This window comes from Terrapene carolina, unplaced genomic scaffold (genome assembly GCF_002925995.2).
Source record: "Terrapene carolina triunguis isolate 2854851 unplaced genomic scaffold, T_m_triunguis-2.0 Scaffold84, whole genome shotgun sequence".
Taxonomy (NCBI): domain Eukaryota; kingdom Metazoa; phylum Chordata; order Testudines; family Emydidae; genus Terrapene; species Terrapene triunguis.
This window is the reverse complement of record NW_020664435.1, coordinates 24,752,501-24,772,422: the sequence shown is the minus strand read 5'-3', so window position 1 is coordinate 24,772,422 and position 19,922 is coordinate 24,752,501. Positions and strand designations below refer to the sequence as shown.

Below are 19,922 nucleotides of genomic sequence, written 5' to 3'. Positions count from 1 at the left end.
ATAGCACTACAAAAATAGGAGTGGTTGAGGTTGCTAAGAATTCTTTCCTCCCATATAAAAGAAATTTAACACACAGAATTGGAAGTTTGTAATGGAAAACAATTTGGGGAACGGCAACAGTTATCCGGAACAGTACAATAATTTATCCCTAACTAAAGAAGTAGTTTCCAATATCAATGTTGATTGATTTAAATTATGGTTATTAATTAAAGCTTATAAGCAGCTTCTCAAAAATGACTTCTCTCCCATCCCCAATTAAATATTTTGTTGCAAACCTGCAGCAAAAACTTCTTCCACATTAAGCACAGTACTTATTCTTGTTAAATATTCAATTTTTTTACAAGTTGTCATATTAACCAACTTAACTGTTTAAAATTGGCTTTAAGATTATGATTACAATTGCTTGAAGTAAGCTTCACTTCTGCTGCAATCAAATATCCATTCTGATTACTTTTTTTTTTTTTAAACGGAGGATAAAGATGTTAACCTATATGGAATGATGAACAGGACAAATTGATGTAAAATGAACACAACTCTAGTCAAACCATAGCCCTTGCCACTGGTACCAAAAACCTATTTGACCATGCAAAATAAGTGATTAATTTTGAAGCAAAAAAATGTTAAATGTTAAATTCCAATTAATCGGATTCAGAAATGGCATATTATCAGTTTGTACATATTGGGCCCAATTCAGCCCTGGTGCAAATGGGCACAACTACATTTAAGTCAATGAAGTCATGACAGGACTGAACTTGTCTCATTATGCTAGCTCAAATCCTTTTCTTTAGGCACACACAACAGGGTTGTCACTATCACACTATTCTCCCCCCCGTTATAACTGAAATCGCCACAGTCAAAGCGGAAGACTGCAAAGCTACTTTTAGGTGGACCGGGTTCAAGCTAAACAGCATCAAAATAGGGCTGACAGAATTAATAGAGCTCTAAGAATAAACTATGAGGACAGCTACTATTACTAAGTATAAAATGTTCCGGGGTTGTACTTTTGTCTCACCTTATGCCACACTATATGTTTTTGTTCCATGCTCAGTCCACAATATGGAGAGCAAAGTTCCGCACAAACAAAGGCATTCAAGCATATCACACCTACAGTGCTGTTTATTTAAACAACACTTAATCCCTTATGAATATAAGACTAAGTAATGTGAAAGAGTTAGCCATAAAGAAACCAAAAGTGTTAAATACTACTTGTAGAACACCCGACACATTTCAGATTAATTGGGCATTTCTTATACCTACTGTATTACTTTATTATTCACTAATCAAGACTATCCTCTTGTTATATATAAATGAGAACTAGAGTTCTGATCCTGCCACAGGATTTGCAACTGTGGACCCACATACCCACGCAGAGTCACAATGACTTCAGTGGAATTCTGTGATAGTGCAAAAATCCTCAGCAGCAGAGCCCACAAACTCCGGGCCTAGGTTTACACACACGTTATACTATATTTTACAGCACTATGGCAGAACATATCCTTTTGAATTTTTGTGCTTCTTCGTATTTTCTGTCACAGTTCAGGCTGTGAAATTCCAGTTGCTTAGTATTACTTTTTTTAAAATTCAGAATAGCAAAATTATTACAAAATATGAATTTGGATGACTGCATTCTCCTTGTAGCTGTATTTTATTACATTTAATTATCTGTTTCTGACAAAATAATCTCCTAATATAAGATTGTCAATCTTATATTAGGAGATTATTTTGTCAGAAACAGATAATTAAATCACTTTTAGATCTATGTTTTGTGTTAAAATAATTTTTACCACTGAAACTCTTGAAGAAATACAGGTACTACACCTCTACCTCGATATAACGCTGTCCTCGGGAGCCAAAAAATCTTACCGCGTTATAGCTGAAACCGCGTTATATTGAACTTGCTTTGATCCACCAGAGTGCGCAGCCCCGCACCCCCCTGGAGCGCTGCTTTACTGCGTTATATCCAAATTCGTGTTATATCGAGTCGCGTTATATTGAGGTAGCGGTGTATCAAGGTAAAACATGAAGCTTTCTTACACTTTCAAGGCAAATTGCTTAATGTTTTGATATAAAACCTCAATGAACTGTGTCATGAAAAAACATTTTCCAGAGATGTATATGATCAGCTGATTAGTTTAATATAGAATAAAATAAAGCCATTTTCATTTCTTATTTCAGTTTGTATAATATATTTTGAAAATGTTCCCAAATTAGATCTAACTCTTCCCTAGTGTAACTAACAAAGTCGCTTACATTGAGATATTGTTTTCAAATAAAACGGAGATACAGTAATTGTATCTTTTTGTTTGGTGTTTCAGTTATAGGGTCAAGAGAATATCTCAATGAAATTGAAAAGCAAGAAACTACAGTTTTGGTACAACTGAAACTATTCACAAATTTTGGTGAAATTCAAATTGTTTTAGTTGAATACAAATTAGGACTTTTTTTAAGAAGTCAAAACTGTTTGCTTTCACATGTCATTTTGAATCAAATTTGTTTTGACATTTTGCTTTGAAAGCAAATTATTCCATTTAAAATGTGATTTCAAAAAGTTTTGTAATACGCACTTATAAAATCACTTATAGATTTACTGGAACATAGCAAGTACCAACTCCAGCACACACAGGCAGGACTGAACTACCTGCTGTGTTCAGATACAACAACATAACATACAAGACAACTTAACACTAAGAAGAAGAAACATCACCATCTGTCAGTGGAGGTGCTGTCTGCACTGATCATTACAGTATCGTTCAACCTGAACAATTTTTGTTTCTGATTTTTTGGTTCAGTGCTGAACATAAATAAATAAATAAATTTCCACAGTAAGAATGGCCGTATTGGGTCAGACCAGTGGCCCATCTAGCCCAGTATCCTGTCTTTCAACAGTGGCTAGTGTCAGATGCTTCAGACAGAATGAACGGAACAGAGCAATTAGTGAGTGATCTATCCCCTGTTGTCCAGTCCCAGCTTCTGGCACTCAGAGGCTTAGGGATACCTTCTCTTACCATCTTGGCTAATAGCCATTGACGGACGTAGCCTCCCTGAATTTATCTAATTCTTTTAAAACCAGTATACTATTGACCTTCACAGCACCCCCGGTAACAAGTTATGTAGGTTGACTGCACTGTGTAAAGAATTACTTCCTTATGTTTGCTTTAAACAGCTGCCTACTAATTTCTTTGGATGACCCCCAGTTCTTGTGTGATGTGAAGGGGTAAATAACACTTCCCTATTCACTTTCTCCACAGCATTCTTGATATTATAAACCAGGGGTGGCCAAACTTACTGACCCTCCAAGCCGCATACGATAATCTTCAGAATTTCGAGAGCTATGAGTGCCTGCTGGGGCTCGGGGCTTCTGCCCTACGGTGGAGTCATAGGGGTCTCAGGGATCAGGGCTTCAGCGGGAGTGGGGCAGAAGCCCCGAGACCCATCATGCTGCTGCAGGGCCAAAGCCCAGAGCTCCCCCCAAAAAGTCTGGTAGGCAGAGAAAAGGGGACTGTGAGAGCCACACTAACTTTAAAAGAGTCACACGTGGCTCACAAGCCACGGTTGGGCCACCCGGTTAGTTATCTCTTTTCTAAGATGAACAGTCCCATTCTTTTTAATCTGTCCTCATGTGGAAGCTGTTCCATACCCCTAGTCCTTTTTGTGCCCCTTCTCTCTACTTTTTCCATTTATAAGATGGATTTTTTGAAACAGGGCAACAGAACTGCATGCACTATTCAAGATGTGGGTGTACCACAGAGTTACATAGTAGCATTATATTTTCTGTCCTATCATCTATCCCTCTCCTAATGGTTCCTAATGTTGTTAGCTTTTTTGCCTGCTGGTGCACATTGAGCAGATGTTTTCAGAGAACTATCTACAATGACTTCAAGATCTCATTCTTGAGTGGTAACAGCTAATTTATATGCCATCATTTTGTGTATATGGTATGTTTTCCAATGTGCATTACTTTGAATTTATCAATACTGAATTTCATCTACCATTTTGTTGCCCAGTCACCCAGTTTTGTGAGACCCCTTTGTAACTTCGCAGTCAACTTTGGATGTAGCTATCTTGAATAATTTTGTATCATCTCCAAATTATGCCACCTCACTATTTACCCCTTTTATAAATATGTTGAAGAGCACTGGTCCTGGTACAGATCGTTGGGGACAATGCTATTTACCTCTTTCCATTGTAAAAACTGACCATTAATTCTTACCCTTTGTTTCCTATCTTTTAACCAGTTACTGATCCATGAGAGGACTTTCTCTTTTATCCCATAACTGCTTACTTTGCTTAAGAGCCTTTGGTGTGGGATCTTGTCAAAGACTTTCTGAAAGTCCAAGTGCACGATATCCACTGGATCACCCTTGTCCACATGCCTGTTGACACCCTCAAAGAAGTGTAATAGATTGGTGAGATGTGACTTCCCATAATAAAAGCTCCGTTGACTCTTCCCCAACATACTGTGTTCATCTATATGTCTAATAATTCTATTCTTTACTACAATTTCAACTATTTTGCCTGGTACTGAAGTTAGGCTTACCAACCTGTAATTACCTAGATCACCTCTGGAGCTTTTTTTAAAAAATTGGTGTTACATTAGCTATCCTCCAATCCTCTGGTTCAGACACTGATTTAAGTGATAGGTTATGTACCATAGTTAGTAGTTTTACAATTTCATATTTGATTTCCTTTAGAACTCTTAGGTGAATATCATCTGGTCCTGGTGACTTATGTTTAATTTATCAATTTATTCCAAAATCTCCTCAACTGACACCTCAATCTTGGACAGATCCTCTGTTAGTCACCTAAATAAATGCTCAGGTGTAGGACTCTCCCTCACATCCCCTGCAGTGAAAACTGATGCAAAGAATTCACTTAGCTTTTCTGCAATGGCCTTGTCTTCCCTGAGTGCTCCTTTTGCACCTTGGTCATCCAATAGCCCCACTGACTATTTGGCACGCTTCCTGCTTTTTTTATTTTTGTGTCTTTTGCTAGTTGCCCTTCCACTTCTTTTTTTGCCTGTCTAATTATACACTTACACTTGACTTGCCAGAGTTTATGCTCCTTTCTATTTCTCTCGGTAGGATTTGACTTCCAATTTTTAAAGGATGCCTTTTTGCCTCTAACCTCCTCTTCTACTCTGCTGTTTAGCCATGGTGGGTTTTTTTGGTCCTCTTCAAATTTTAAAAAAAGTGAGTATACATTTAATTTGGGCCTCTATTATCATGTTTTTAAACAGTTTAACAGATTCCAAGGCCAGAAGGGTCCACTGTGATCATCTAGTCTGATCTCCTGGCCACAGAACACAGGCCAGAGAACTTCCCTCCGGATAATTCTTTTCAAATTACAGCATATCTTTAAAAAAAATCCAATCTTGATTTTAAAATTGCTGGCGCTGGAGAATCCACTATGACCCTTCGTAAATTGTTCCAATGGTTAATTCCTCTCACTGTAAAAAAAAAATAAGTTTTACTCCCCAGAGATCCAGTGAGATAGTAACCTACAACCACTGGCACCAGGAGCAAGAGCAATCTCCATTGGTCATCAAACCACTATGTTACTGAAAATTATCATGCATTTTGAAACATCTGCCTCTGTAGCTAAATCAGAGGTTGGCAGTAGGGACACCAATGCACATTTCATTTTTAAGGGCACTTTTGTCTTTCACATAACTATTTTGAAATCCCTCCTTCCAATGAAAGTGACCCAAAATTGTGAAAATATTCTTACCTCATTTAGGTCCCTATGTAAAAAACAAAAATGTTTTTGTCCTATCTAATGTAACTGTCACAGTTCCTGTTTTCCATATAAATGACAGGCCTTTTTAAAATCAGTCTGTGCTTTTGGTCTCCACTATATCTTGTGGCCATAAGTTCACAGGTTGATTATGACCTGCATTTCCCTATAATGACATCTTTCAGTTTCACAGAATTTGTCTTTGTTTTTGCAATATGAGATAGAGTAAATAAAAGCATCCAATTTACCTGCTGCTCCTATTACCACTGTCATTTTTTCATGAAAATTTGAGAAGCTGTATATAGACCAAATGGTAGGGCACAGAACAGAAAGTTAGGGGCTCCTGGGGCAAAATGCATGCATCATTGAGATGATTCAACATCAGGGATTCACAGATTAACATTTTGTAGGTTCATTTATACCCAATAATCTCCAGTGCCAGTGAACACAGGTATCGACTGACCTCAATGATGCCAATTTAAAAAAAAAAAATTCATGCTGAAAAATCTTTTCATCTTAAGTCTAGGACTGGTCTATCTTTATGAGCAGACACCAAGAAACCACTAAGGATACAGAGGGTCCTGTGGCACCTTTAAGACTAACAGAAGTATTGGGAGCATAAGCTTTCGTGGGTAAGAACCTCACTTCTTCAGATGCATCTGAAGAAGTGAGGTTCTTACCCGCGGAAGCTTATGCTCCCAATACTTCTGTTAGTCTTAAAGGTGCCACAGGACCCTCTGTTGCTTTTTACAGATTCAGACTAACACGGCTACCCCTCTGATACTTGACACTAAGGATACATGTGCACTGCAAGTTTCCATGCAGCTTGCAAGCATTTCACTAGTGACTGTTCCTTTTAATTTCCATCTAACAAGCTTCCTCATTTTTGTGCAGTTCCCCTTTTTGAAGTTAAATGCTACTGTTGTGGGTTTCTTCAGTATTTTCCCTCCTACAAGGATGTTAAATTTAATTACATTATGGCTGCTGTTACTGAGTGGGTGAGCACTATCTACCTCTTGGACCAGATCCTATGCACCCCTTAGGATGAAATTAGGAAATGACTTTCCACTTGTGGATTCCAGGACTAGATGATTCAAGAAGCAGTCATGAATGGTGTCTAGAAATTTAATCTTAGCATTCCATTCTGAGGTGACAAATAATCAGTAAATATGGGATAGCTGAAATCCCCCATTATTATTGGATTGTCTGTGTTTGTAGCCTCTCTAATCTCCCTGAGCATTTCACAATTACCATCACCATTCTGGTCAAGAGGTCCACAGTATATTGCTACTGCTATACTCGTATTATTCAAGCCTGGAATTTCTTTACTATATTATAGTATCTCTATGGAAAATCTTAAATGAATCAAACTGCATTTGACTCTATGCTTCCTTTTACATTATACGTATTCTAGTCACATTGTGGTAAAGGGCCCTATTCTTTGCTACCACTGATGTTGACAGTTCTTGATGTTGACAGGGGTCGGTCCTGGGGCCGGTTTTGTTCAAATCTTTATTAATGATCTGGATGATGGGATGGATTGCACCCCCAGCAAGTTCGCAGATGACACTAAGCTGGGGGGAGAGGTAGATATGCTGGAGGGTAGGGATAGGGTCCAGAGTGACCTAGACAAATTAGAGGATTGGGCCAAAAGAAATCTGATGAGGTTCAACAAGGACAAGTGAAGAGTCCTGCACTTAGGATGGAAGAATCCCATGCACCTCTACAGGCTGGGGACCGACTGGCTAAGCAGCAGTTCTGCGGAAAAGGACCTGGGGATTACAGTGGAAGAGAAGCTGTATAAAAGTCAGCAGTGTGCCCTTGTTGCCAAGAAGGCTAACAGCATATTGGGCTGCATTAGTAGAAGCATTTCCAGCAGATTGAGGGAAGTGATTATTCCCCTCTATTTGGCACTGGTGAGGCCACATCTGGAGCATTGCGTCCAGTTTGGAGCCCCCCCACTACAGAAAGGATGTGGACAAATTAGAGACAGTCCAGCGGAGGGCAACAAAAATGATCAGGGGGCTGGGGCACATGATTTACGAGGAGAGGCTAAGGGGACTGGGCTTGTTTAGTCTGCAAAATAGAAGAGTGAGGGGGGGATTTGATAGCAGCCTTCAACTACCTGGGGGGGGGGCTCCAAAGAGGATGGAGCTCGGCTATTCTCAGTGGTGGAAGATGACAGAAAAAGGAGCAATGGTCTCAAGTTACAGTGGGGGAGGTCTAGGTTGGATATTAGGAAACACTATTTCACTAGGATGGTGGTGAAGCACTGGAATGGGTTACCTACGGAGTTGGTGGAATCTCCATCCTTAGAGGTTTTTAAGGCCCGGCTTGACAAAGCCCTGGCTGGGATGATTTAGTTGGTGTTGGTCCTACTTTGAGCAGGGGGTTGGACTAGATGACCTCCTGAGGTCTCTTCCAATCCTAATCTTCTATGATTCTATGACAGTGGTCCCCAACTTTTTTTGTCTGGCGGGCACCAGACGACGAGCCACGGACGACCGTGGTGGCAGATGAGCATCCGCCAAAATGCCGCCGACAAGCAGCAACAGGCGTCGCCACCGAAATGCCGCCGAAAATCGGCATTTCGGTGGCAACGCCTCTGGGTGACGCTGGTTTTTGGCAGCATTTCGGCGGATGCTCGTCCACCAGCCAGTATGCGGGCGCACTTAGACGCCCCGGCGGGTGCCATGGCACCCACGGGCACCGCGTTGGGGACCCCTGTTCTATGATCTTGATGTACTCAGGCAGCCGACAAAGAAGGTTCCTGCAACTGCCCAGATCAGACTGCCCTATTCGGACAGCACAGATTTACTTGCTGCTCTATTCCAGTAGGTACAGTCCTAAGGCTCCTGGCAATTGCTCATTATGTCCTCAATGAGTAATTGTAAGAGGGAGCATTTTACAAACAAACTCACAAGGAGAAAGAGCATAGTTAAAGAATGTCAGTAGCCGAAGTGAACTGAAAATGAGACATATGGAGGCAGTGGGTAATACAGCCTTGGTAAATGCTGTTCTTGAGAACAGAAAATCCTAGTCCTCAGCAATTCTACAACTTGCTCTTGTTATATAAAACACTGTCTTCAAATGGGTGGGGGGGGGGGGAAGAAGTTTAAATCACATGAAGAAAAAGCCAAAAGTTTCCTTGATGATATCTGCTTTGGTATTTTGCAAAGTGCTTCCTTTAAAATACCTTTACTCTATTCTTTCGTTACTCTATTCTTTCCTCTTATTACAATGACTAACTCATACCACAGCTGTAATCTATACAGATGTCTCACTGTATATATATCACAGCTCAGGTGACTGTAGACAAATATGATACCAGCAGATTTCATTTTGCCTCTTTCTACATTAAAAAAAGAAAGACAATGAAGAAAAAAGGCTACAACAGGGGCTAGAACCCCACTCTCTGCTGCAGGATGCTGCCAAGGTCAACACTCCATTGTCAGTATTGTTACACTTCAAGAGAATGTTATGTCAGATCTCATACTTGAAAAAGACATCCTGGAATTAGATAACCAAGGGTCAGCAGAACTAGAATGGTTGTAGGAGTTTTTAAAAAATGAATTGACAAATCCTTAACAGTAAACTATAATCTCTTTTCCCCAAAAGAGGACACACTTCATTTAGTTAGAATTGGGTGAGAACAATGCACTGCTGATGTGTGTTAAAAGAGAGATTAATTTTAAAATCTTTTTTCCCAAAAAGGGGAAGGGAGTGTTGTAAATAAATAAAGATGCCATATACTTTAACAATAAGTTCCTGCCAAATACGTACCCACCTACTACATCACACATGAGTGTTGGTTGGCAAAACAGACATACAAGCAGAGCCGTCCCATCCATAGGATTGACCAGGGCAACCACCCCGGGCCCTGCACTTTGTGGGCCCCTGTACTTTGGGAAGTGGGGTCCAAGGCAGCCTGAAGGGTTAGCGGGGGGCCTGGCACCAGCAGCAATGAGCAACCCAGCCCCAGCCTGCCCCGCTGGCCAGGGCCGGCTCCAGGGTTTTTGCTGCCCCAAGCGGCAAAAAAAAAAAAAAAAAGCCGCGATCACAATCTGTGGCCGCAATTCGGCGGGAGTCCTTCGCTCCGAGCAGGAGTGAGGGACCATCCGCCAAATTGCCGCCGAATAGCTGGACGTGCCACCCCTCTCCAGAGAGGCCGCCCCAAGCACCTGCTTGGCAAGCTGGTGCCTGGAGCCGGCCCTGCCGCTGGCTCCCAGTGTCACTCGGGGGAGGGGATGGAAGCCAGAAAGAAGCAGGACGGACACTAGGGGGAAGGGGTGGAGTGGCCTTTGCCAGGGGGTTGTCCCGGGCCCCGCACTCTCCTAGGGATGGCCTGCATACAAGACCAATAAATATTTTTCCTCATTTTCCCTACTGCATTTTTGACTAATCTATTGAAAATAATTGAAAATTATTGGTAGTATATATGGTGCAGCCAATCTAGAGTCCTGAAGCTAATCCAAGCATCAGAGCATGTTAGGTATGCATGACAGTTGAGGGCTGACTTGCATCATTTCCTCCATCTCTTAACAACCTTTTCTGACACTTTTACTAAGTTTTCTTTCCCTTATTTTGACATATAAAAATAACACCTCTTTGCAGCTATTAGATGGTCAATTTGCAACATTAATTGAGCCTAGGATGGTTGTTGTTGATGTTACAGTTTAAGGTGGGCGCTCATATAGACAATATATCCTGCAAACCTTATTGGGGCATATATCTGAAAGATAAAGAAGTTTGCCGAAGGCAAATCTCATTACTTGTAGTTTTGATTGAAGAAGACAGGACAAGACCAAGCATAATTTCCACAAATGGCAACTTGGCCATCTCTAGTTTACTTATTTTTAAGACTGCGAGTCCTCACGGAGGTCCCAGAAAGTCACAGAATCTGTGACTTCTGGGACCTCCGGGACTTCTGCAGCAGCTGGTGCGACTGACCCAGGGGCTGCCTCAGCAGCTCAGGCAGCCCCTGGGCCAGCCACAGCAGCCGCTGCTGGGGCAGATTCAGGCCACCATGCCCCCACCAGCAGCAGGAGTTTGGCTGTGGGAGGGGGCTCAGGGCTGCAGCAGAGGGTTGGGGCGCAGGATGGGATGAGGACTCTGGGTGGCGCTTACCTCAAGGGGCTCCCCGGAAGTGGCGACATGTCCCTCATCTCCTAGGCGGAGGCATGGCCAGGTGACTCTGCACACCTCCTCCGTCCACAGGCGCTGCCCCCACAGCTCCCATTGGCCATGGTTCCTGGCCAATGGGAGCTGCGGAGCCAGTGCTCAGGAGACGAGGTTCATGTCGCCGCTTCCGGGGAGCTGCATGGAGCCTGCCAGCCCTGCCAACCCACCCCACCTGCAGCAACAGGGGTCCTGGGCCATGCGCTGCTGCCCGCCCCTGAGCACCCAACTTTTAGTTAGAGGTATATAGTACAAGTCATGGACAGGTCACGGGCTGTGAATTTTTGTTTACTGCCTGTTACCTGTCCATAACTTTTACTAAAAATACCTGTGACTAAAACGTAGCCTTACTTATAGTACATTTGAAAGCTAATAATTTAGAGAGCAGTATTTTTAGCTTCAGAATGCTGATAGAAAAATCCTGCATTAATTTCTTAGCTGCTGTATGCCTGTTAGAAAGTCTGTATGGCAAGTCACTGATCTTTTAAATGAAGTGTTAGAAGTAAATCCAACTAAAATTACTGCATAGAAGGCCAGAACCTCAGGTACAGTAACTCCTCACTTAACGTTGTAGTTATGTTCCTGAAAAATGCGACTTTAAGCGAAATGATGTTAAGCGAATCCAATTTCCCCCTAAGAATTAATGTAAATGAGGGGGATAGGTTCCAGGGAAATTTTTTTCACCAGACAATATATATTATACACACACACACACACACACACACACACACACACACACACACACAGTATAAGTTTTAAACAAACAATTTAATACTGGTACACAGTGATGATGACTGTGAAGCTTGGTTGAGGTGGAGGAGTTAGAGGGTGGGATATTTCCCTTACTGCTAAATGATGAACTAGCAATTGGCTGAGCCCTCAAGGGTTAACTCTCTCACTCTGCAAGGCAGCAGGAATGAAGGGAGATATGCGCATTTCCCTTAAGTACACTGCCTTGTTAATTAGATCAGCTTGCTGAGACCGCAGCTCTGGTATGTCCCCCCTGCTCTATGGAAGATAGAGTAAGCGGGGTACAGAAGCAGGGGGGAGGGGGGACACCCTGACATTAGTCCTCCTTTTCCTTCCCTCCCCCTGGCACAGCAAGCAGGAGTCTCGGGGAGCAGCTCCATGGCAGAGGGCAGGAGCAGCACATGGCAGTGGGGGGAGGGACACAGCTGAACTGCAGGCAGCTGCTGCACAGAGAACTTAGGGGAGCAGGGAGCTGATAGGGGGCTGCCGGTCCACCCTGGTTCCAAGCCCCCACCAGCTAGCTGCAAGGGGCTGCTCTTCCTGCAAGCAGTAGACAAAGCAGGCAGCTGCCAAAGGATGTTAGAAGGGAGCATTACACAACTTTAACTGAGCATGTTCCCTAATTGATCAGCAACATAACAAGGAAACAACGTTAACCGGGATGACTTTAAGTGAGGAGTTACTGTAATGTAAATTGGCATAGCTTGATTATATTCAGTGGAGCTGAACCGACAGAGATTCTGATACATAGTCTTTTAACAGAGATTAAAAAAAAAACAAAAAAACAAAAAACAAAAAAACACCCACACAGACAGTGCCTTGGCTTAGTTATGACTTATTTTCTTCCAGAAATCCCAGTCCAATTCAGTGACTCTCTTACATCAAGTGCGTATTCACTGCTTCAAACTGTCAGAGGAAGCTATTTTACAATGTGATCAAACCTCACTGATCTTCGTGCTTCTCTTCAGTAATTATACCAGCAACTCGTAGACAGGCATCTGACCTGGTACTGACGGCTCATCACAGTACATAGTGTTGGCTGACCAACGAAAACTAATGAAGCGCAAGGTAGAGAAGACTGAAGGAAAATTCTCATGTTGGCAGGAAATGCCTATACTCACTCAATTGTATATGAGTATGGTGTGCGTAAATGTATTGTTATAAAATGACAGTTTCAGACAAAAGGGATTGAATTGGTGATTACTATGTAGCAATCTTTACTTGGGAATCAGCAGTTTTCACATTTGGTTCACTACACAGCATACAAAGACAATGGAGTCTTAGACTAAAATGTGTTATTCTGACCATATAAACTTAACAGAGAAACATTAATTTAGAAGCATTGCAAATTGCCTTAAAGACTATCAGATAAATGCTGTCCTCTGTGAAACCCACATTAGGCTTGCTGAGGGCAGAATTTAGCCCAGTACTGAAGGATTACTTTCAACCCTGCAAAATATAACCTTCTCTGCAGTGGAATGAAGTGGCTATTTATATGTACCAGCAATACTGTAAAGAGAATCCAGTTATATACCCCAAACGCCACCTAATATATTAAATTGGAATTTGGCCAAAGCACAAGGATTAATATCCCTGATCTTTTAAAAATTGTTCTAGGATTCTGAAACACAAAACATCAGGGTCTCAATTTTGCGACTTCTCCAGAGCCTCCAGTTTGTTAGTACTTTGTTAGAGCATCAGTTCAGCAAAGACACATAGTAATGGGTGCAACACCACATCCTGAAGCACTCTATGTTTTCCCAACAGCAAACTTCCCATTCTGTCACTGATGAGGTCAGTTATGACTCCAATTAACTTCTATGATCTGAAAGAGTTCTATGAACTGACGTGCTATAGCTTCTGAGGGACAGAAGACTGGATGCTATATTGACATGGCAACCACCTCCAGGATGAAAACTACAACAGTACCTAAAGCACTTTAGAGGAGAGCACACAGAACATATTGTTCAGCACTGTAATGCTGGTTTCTGAACAGAGTAAAGGAGAATATACTTCAAATGCAAAAAATAAAACCCAAAAAACAAACAAAAGCAAAAAAACATTCACACCCCACCCCACCGCACGCAGCCTGTCCAAGGAAGATAGCAATTACTAGAGTTTAACATTCCACAAGCATTTTTGGAAGCAGCTTTTATTCACTAATGGCTTTATGACAATGGCTAGTTATGTATCTGTGAAAAAGAATGGGGTTAACATTGTTGCAGCTGGAATAGGAGTATAAAATGCATGCTAACACTTAAGAGGACTTCTCAAGAATATCTTCACAGACAAGGCTGGCTTAACGGCGGTGAATTTTGACCTCTGAAAAAAACCAATATGGCAAATCCAATGGATGAATCCACTGGTACCTATAAAGTCCAATATGTGGCAGCAGCTATTAGCAGATGTTTCAGAAGAAAATGAATATCCTCCATAATGCACCTACCCAATTGTCCAATGATGCAAAAAATTTTCCTCATCCTCTAGACAACCTATTTTCACTCTGAAGCATAGAATTTGATTATCCTTAGTCTGCATAGCTACAACTATGAAAACAACTGGTCATAGAAATATTCTGAGAAAATGGAGAAGTTGATCATTTTTCACTATACCCTTCTTAATTTTGAGCACCTCTTCTATTTCCCTTTATAATCCTAGTTTTTACACTCCTTTATCTCATATAATGTTCCACCAGGGTACTAAACATCTTTGTTACCTTTTCTCTGGATCTTTCAATTTCAGCTATATCTTTCGGTGAACAGTCATCTTCACAGCTACTTCAAAGGGCTAAGTTCTCCATGGATCCTATTCCCCAGTCATTCAAAGCTCATCACCATGCCCGAGTCAGGTTGACTATATTTTTCCAATATACATTACTACCTGTGATTTTCTTTTTTCACTATGTTATCCAATGTGTGTATGTCTATCTGGATTTCCCAATAATCTTGCATAACTGTTACTAAATGAAACAACTTCATGTCTTAGGTAGCTGAGCATCCCTGAATTTTGTGCTAATTTGGATTTCATTCCACATTCATCATCTGGTCCCCATCTCAGAATAGGACAAACCAAAACCCCAGATCTGAATATCCCACAACTTTGGACAAGGTTAGAGCTGAATCCGAACATGAAAATTCGAGTCCATCTTTATTCATCAGCAGACTTTGTTATCCCCTTTTTTCTCCAAATCTTTAATAACTGCATTAAATACACAGGTTCTATTACAGAACCCTTTTAAAAATAGTATTTATATATAAAATGGCAAACCCAAAACCAAACATCCACCAACCCATCTACCCCGTATCTGGTGAAAGCCTGAAACAGAAAATGAAAATTTTCACCGTGCCCTGAAGGTAAAACTCAGACAGTGTTTCACAAGCAGAAAGTTAAAATTGACAACTGAGAGCACTAACAGCTGCCCACAGACAATTAAATCAAAGAACAACAGGCCTCATTTGTTGTGATGGTGCACAGAGAAAGAGCCATTCTCTCAAATAAACAGGTCCCACTTGGGGTTTATAGGCCATGAATACCTTGAACTACAATTGAAAAAGAATAGAAAGCCAAAGCAGCTACTGAAAAACTAGTGCAATATGTTGTCTCAGCTAATACTAGCTAACAGGCAGACTGCCACATTCCGCAAGAACTATCTTTTGAGTGGTCTTCAAGTGCATCCCTATGTAGGGCACATTCCAATAAATCAATCTAGAAGCCAAAAAAGGTTGGATCAGAGAGAGACAAAGTCTCAACTGTCCAAATAAATAAATGATAAAAGCATCTTTAGCTGCTGATGCCAAATGAATCTTCAGGAGTGCAAAGCTCCCCAAAGTAGCAAACTTGTTGGATGTAGAGTGGACAAACCGCTCCCAATAATGGATGTCAAAATCCCCACCAACAATACACTCCAGATCACAGAATCATAGAAGATTAGGGTTGGAAGAGACCTCAGGAGGTCTGGCTTCCTATCTGCTAGTTTCATCGTTGTCTTATCCAATTAAGATCCAGGCAGCTTGCTTTCATCCACATTCCAATCTGAGTCAGGCACTGGGAAAGCTAAGACACAGACCATCTGGATCTGATGAAAGCAAGCTCTCTGAAGTCACCACTGTCCATATTAGTTTTATTATCTCTTCAAATGGTAATACAGTCAGTTTCAATAGGAGGGGTATTGAAACAAATCTTTATAGCACCTCATACTAGAGATCCCTTAGGACAGAAGGGCGGCTGCTGTTTCCCACCATCTGAGACCTCTCCAAGAAGAAATAATAGAACCACTCCAGAGGAATACCATCTACCTCACTGTGTTCAGAAAGCATCATGGCCATTGGTATCAAAACCTGCTCACAGTTGTAGCAGAATCAGCATAGTTATCTGAACTATGTATTTACTAGGAAAAGATGGGCAGCCTGTCCTTGCCAAGCTCAAGTCAAAAAACCCAACTGAAAAGCATGTAGGATGTGAGGATTCTAGTATGTTCCATATGTGCATTGCTATCATATTGTTTTTCAATAATCTCCTCCACAAAGGGAAAAAGATTAGAAATGGGGCAATAACTGGCAAGTCTGCCAGTACCAGGAAATATTTTGTTGATCTGGGGTTTTAGGCTGATAATGGCACAACTCCCCCCACAGGGAGTTTGGACAATCTCAACCAACAGTGAACCCAATTCCTCCTCACCTGACTATACTGGTCATGTGGAGCAAAGGTCCTCTTACATGTCACAAGAAAGTTTCCCTGAGAGCCTTCAGTGCTTTATAGAATAAAACTGGCCTAAATTCAGCCAGAGAAGTCATGGCTATTCACATCTCCAGAAATATAGCTACACTTATGAAAGCAACTAGACAGGTCCAAATCAGGCTGAAAGGAAATAGACACAATTTGAAAGATTTGACTCTGTTTCTGCATGGAGGCCCCTAAGATTCACCAGGCCATCAACCACCTGTTCCCCTGGGTAAGAAGAAAAATATGCAGTGCCTTTCATCTACAGATCTCAAAGCACTTTACAGAGTGTACCACTATCCCCATTTCCCCCCCCTCCTTTTCACACAAGGAGAAACAAGACAAAAAGAGTCAAGAGAGCAATATCAGACAGGAAACCAACTGAGAATAAAATCCAGTTCTCCTGACTCTCAGTACTACAGTCTTATCCACTGAATCCTGCTGCATATTGCTTGGAATTGGCAAGGTCGTGATTTTCCCATTTTATTTTAGTGTTATATTATCGGTGTTACATTATTAAAAATAAAGCTACCACCTTTTACCCTGTTCATGAATGTGTGCAAAGTAAAGTTATTTGAAGGGAAGACTAGAGTGGGGCAAAACATAAGCGCAAGACTTAAACTTTTCATGAGATACTATGATCGCAATTTCTCACACACTTGCCTAGAACAAAAGTTCTTGTGGTTTTAATGCTGCTTTTGAATGTGCTTTTAAAGAATTGTGTCAGAAAATATTATTTCCTCTCTGCTGACTGAGCGAAACAATAGTAAAGCACATGTACTGTATGCAAAAATAAATGGAGTTATTCCTTATCTAATTGCAATTAACTATCCTTTGTGATTACAAAATCATATCACCAATTTGTTAAATACAGTTGTTGCTATCTTCAGTCTGCTATTTTTTAAACTGCTTTAAATACCAGCTATTAAATTAAAGGACTGGCATACTAAGGGGAGAGATAATAAAATGCTACACAATATATTCTACAGATTGCTTTCAATTAGTTTAATCAAATATGATCTGCTTTGTAGAAAACCTCTGATGTGGTTTTGCAAAACAACAACAACAAAAAACAAACAAAAGAAAGCATTTGTTTTATGCTTTTGGATAGGTGTTCTGTGCACTTAAAAAAAAAAACCCCTAGAAGAACAAAACCTCTGACTTTAATTGGATAGCAGACAATCTTCTGAATCTGTCAATGCGTCAATTAAAAAAATAATGCTTCATGAGTTTGATGGCATAACAACAGTAATAACCTATCTTTCAGTATCAAAGGATTTTCCCCCCTTCAAATCTCTCTCTTTTAGTATTATTGGAGATCTCGTCTTCCAGTATAAATGAATTTCCCTTTAATCTCCTCCTTGAACTGCTGGATAGATGCAGCCTCTTAAAACATTCAGGATATCAGTGTAACTGTAAATTGATCTGTCTCTGTGGCAGAAGGCCAGGGGCGCTCTTCATCCAGGAAAAAGACCCAGTCTCATCGAACTTGTTTTTCAGTCAAATGATTAATATTCATTTTCTCTAGCCACAGTATTTTCCTATTAATGAGAAAGCATTTCTGAAAGAATCATGGTACTTTATGGATGGTTTGTTCCTGGCACTATACAAAAAAGACCCATCTCCTGATCACTTCAAGACAATAAATATTTTAAGTTTTATGTTTACTAAAATAGGAAGTAGGTTATATTCAAGTGCTAAAATGTGCTAATATATGACTAGTTAGTGAGAACTAGTCATTGTTAGTGTTGTGGATTTATGCAGTACATTAACAAAAAACATTCATTTTTAATGAAAAGTTGAGCATGAGCATAGTTATGACTATGCAATCTTTAAAACAGACACGTAACTCATTAGTACCAGTAGAGGAAATAATCTGTCTGGTGTGATTCTGAATCCACATAGCCTATTTGCCTTTGGCTCTTTGGTTATGAGATCTGGCATCACTTGGATTATTTCACCTAATCCATCATTAGCTTTCATGTGTCCTATATAAACCTAAATGTAACAAACCCAACTCCTCATCAATTACCACACTGAATACATTACATGTCAGTATAAAGCATACATGAATACACATGCTGAACTACATCTTTCTTTGTGAAACATCAATATTTTTAGCACCCTGTTAACGCTGCTGAATCTTCCTGTAATTTTTACCTTCCATTATGAAAGTGCGGTTCTGTACTGTTCTACTCTATTGACATACAATACAGAGCTTTAAAATAGCCACGAGTGCAAAGATCCACTTTTTAAAAAAATTGTCACATTCCTTTTAACAGAACCCTGAAAGATGACCTAATTTGTTTTCCCAGACATCTGTCCATCAATAAATGGTACAAACTGATTTTCTACCATAAGAAAAATATTGGGAACATGGATAAGATAGTAACATTCACAATTGGAAATAAAGGTGATAAAAATATATTAATGTGACATGCTTCCTTACTTACCAGTCTTCCACAAATATACAGAAGAAGTTTCAAATTCACTTTGTGCTTTAGCTTCCCAGATTCCAAACAGAAGAACCACAAGAACTCCAACACACCGGATTGAAACAGCAGAAGCCCCTGGACCACCGGATAAAACTGTGCCTCCCTCTCTCACCCCCATGCCTTCAGAAGGCTGCTTCAGTGTCAAAATCTGCAGCACAAAGGGTAACCCTTGTTTGAGTAATTTTCTCCCCTTCAGAATTTCTTCATAGAGAGGGCAGAATGGAAACCTCTTCCCAGCTATTGTGCATGTCAGCTGAAAAGGAAAAACTGTTTAACACCAAGGAACAATAGAGACCTCGGTTGCTGCTGCTATTACTGCTACTGCTGCAGCTACTACTGTGGTTGTTGCTCCACTCTCTTCCATTCAGTGGTTAGTAGCAGTTTTCCATCAGCTGAGAGAGACAGCTGTCCACAGGGGGCTCCAGCTGACTGAGCAGGTTATCTTGGTCTGGGAGGCAGCAGCAGTCATTTACACCAGCTGGAGAGAGTGAGAGAGAGAGGAGGTGAAACACAAACAACCCAATGCTGTAATAGCACTGCATATAGCAACTGCAAAATGCTGCCTTCTGCACACCTCTGTCTGGAATATCACAAGGACACATACTAATAAAAAACCATCAGGCACACTTGAGAAACAAGTAACAGCTCTTAAAAATCAATGATTTTCTAAACTTAAAATCTATGCTGGATTTTTTATTTAAATTAACTGCATTGATATAGATGCAGTTCAGAATATACAACTTGAGCCATATTTTATTTTGGTAAAAATATATATGATATGTTTATCAAAAATCAAAATATTTATAAATGATTATACATGCACCAAATGGAAACCTCACAAAGAGAGACCTCAGGAAACAATGAAAACCTTTTTACTGCATATTATTCAAATGAACCTGTTTCAGGTAATAACATAAAGCAGCCTGTTGAAAGAATGTAAACGGAGTACACGTAGGTGGTTATAACAGGCCTATCCTTGTGGTATCTGAGTTTAATGTGCCTGAGAGAGACAGATAAGAAATCACAGAAGCTGATAATTAAAAATTA

General features: G+C 40.7%; 1 protein-coding gene across 1 annotated transcript in view; it reads right to left on the bottom strand.

Annotated features, from left to right (window-relative positions):
- The window catches only part of THSD7A (thrombospondin type 1 domain containing 7A), a 352,561-nt gene extending 333,568 nt beyond the window's left edge, over positions 1–18,993 (bottom strand). Inside the window, exon 1 of the mRNA XM_026649434.1 lies at positions 18,834–18,993. Coding sequence (XP_026505219.1) covers positions 18,834–18,993 — 160 coding nt within the window. The remainder of the gene's footprint in view (positions 1–18,833) is intronic.
- Between the last annotated feature and the right edge of the window lie 929 nt (positions 18,994–19,922).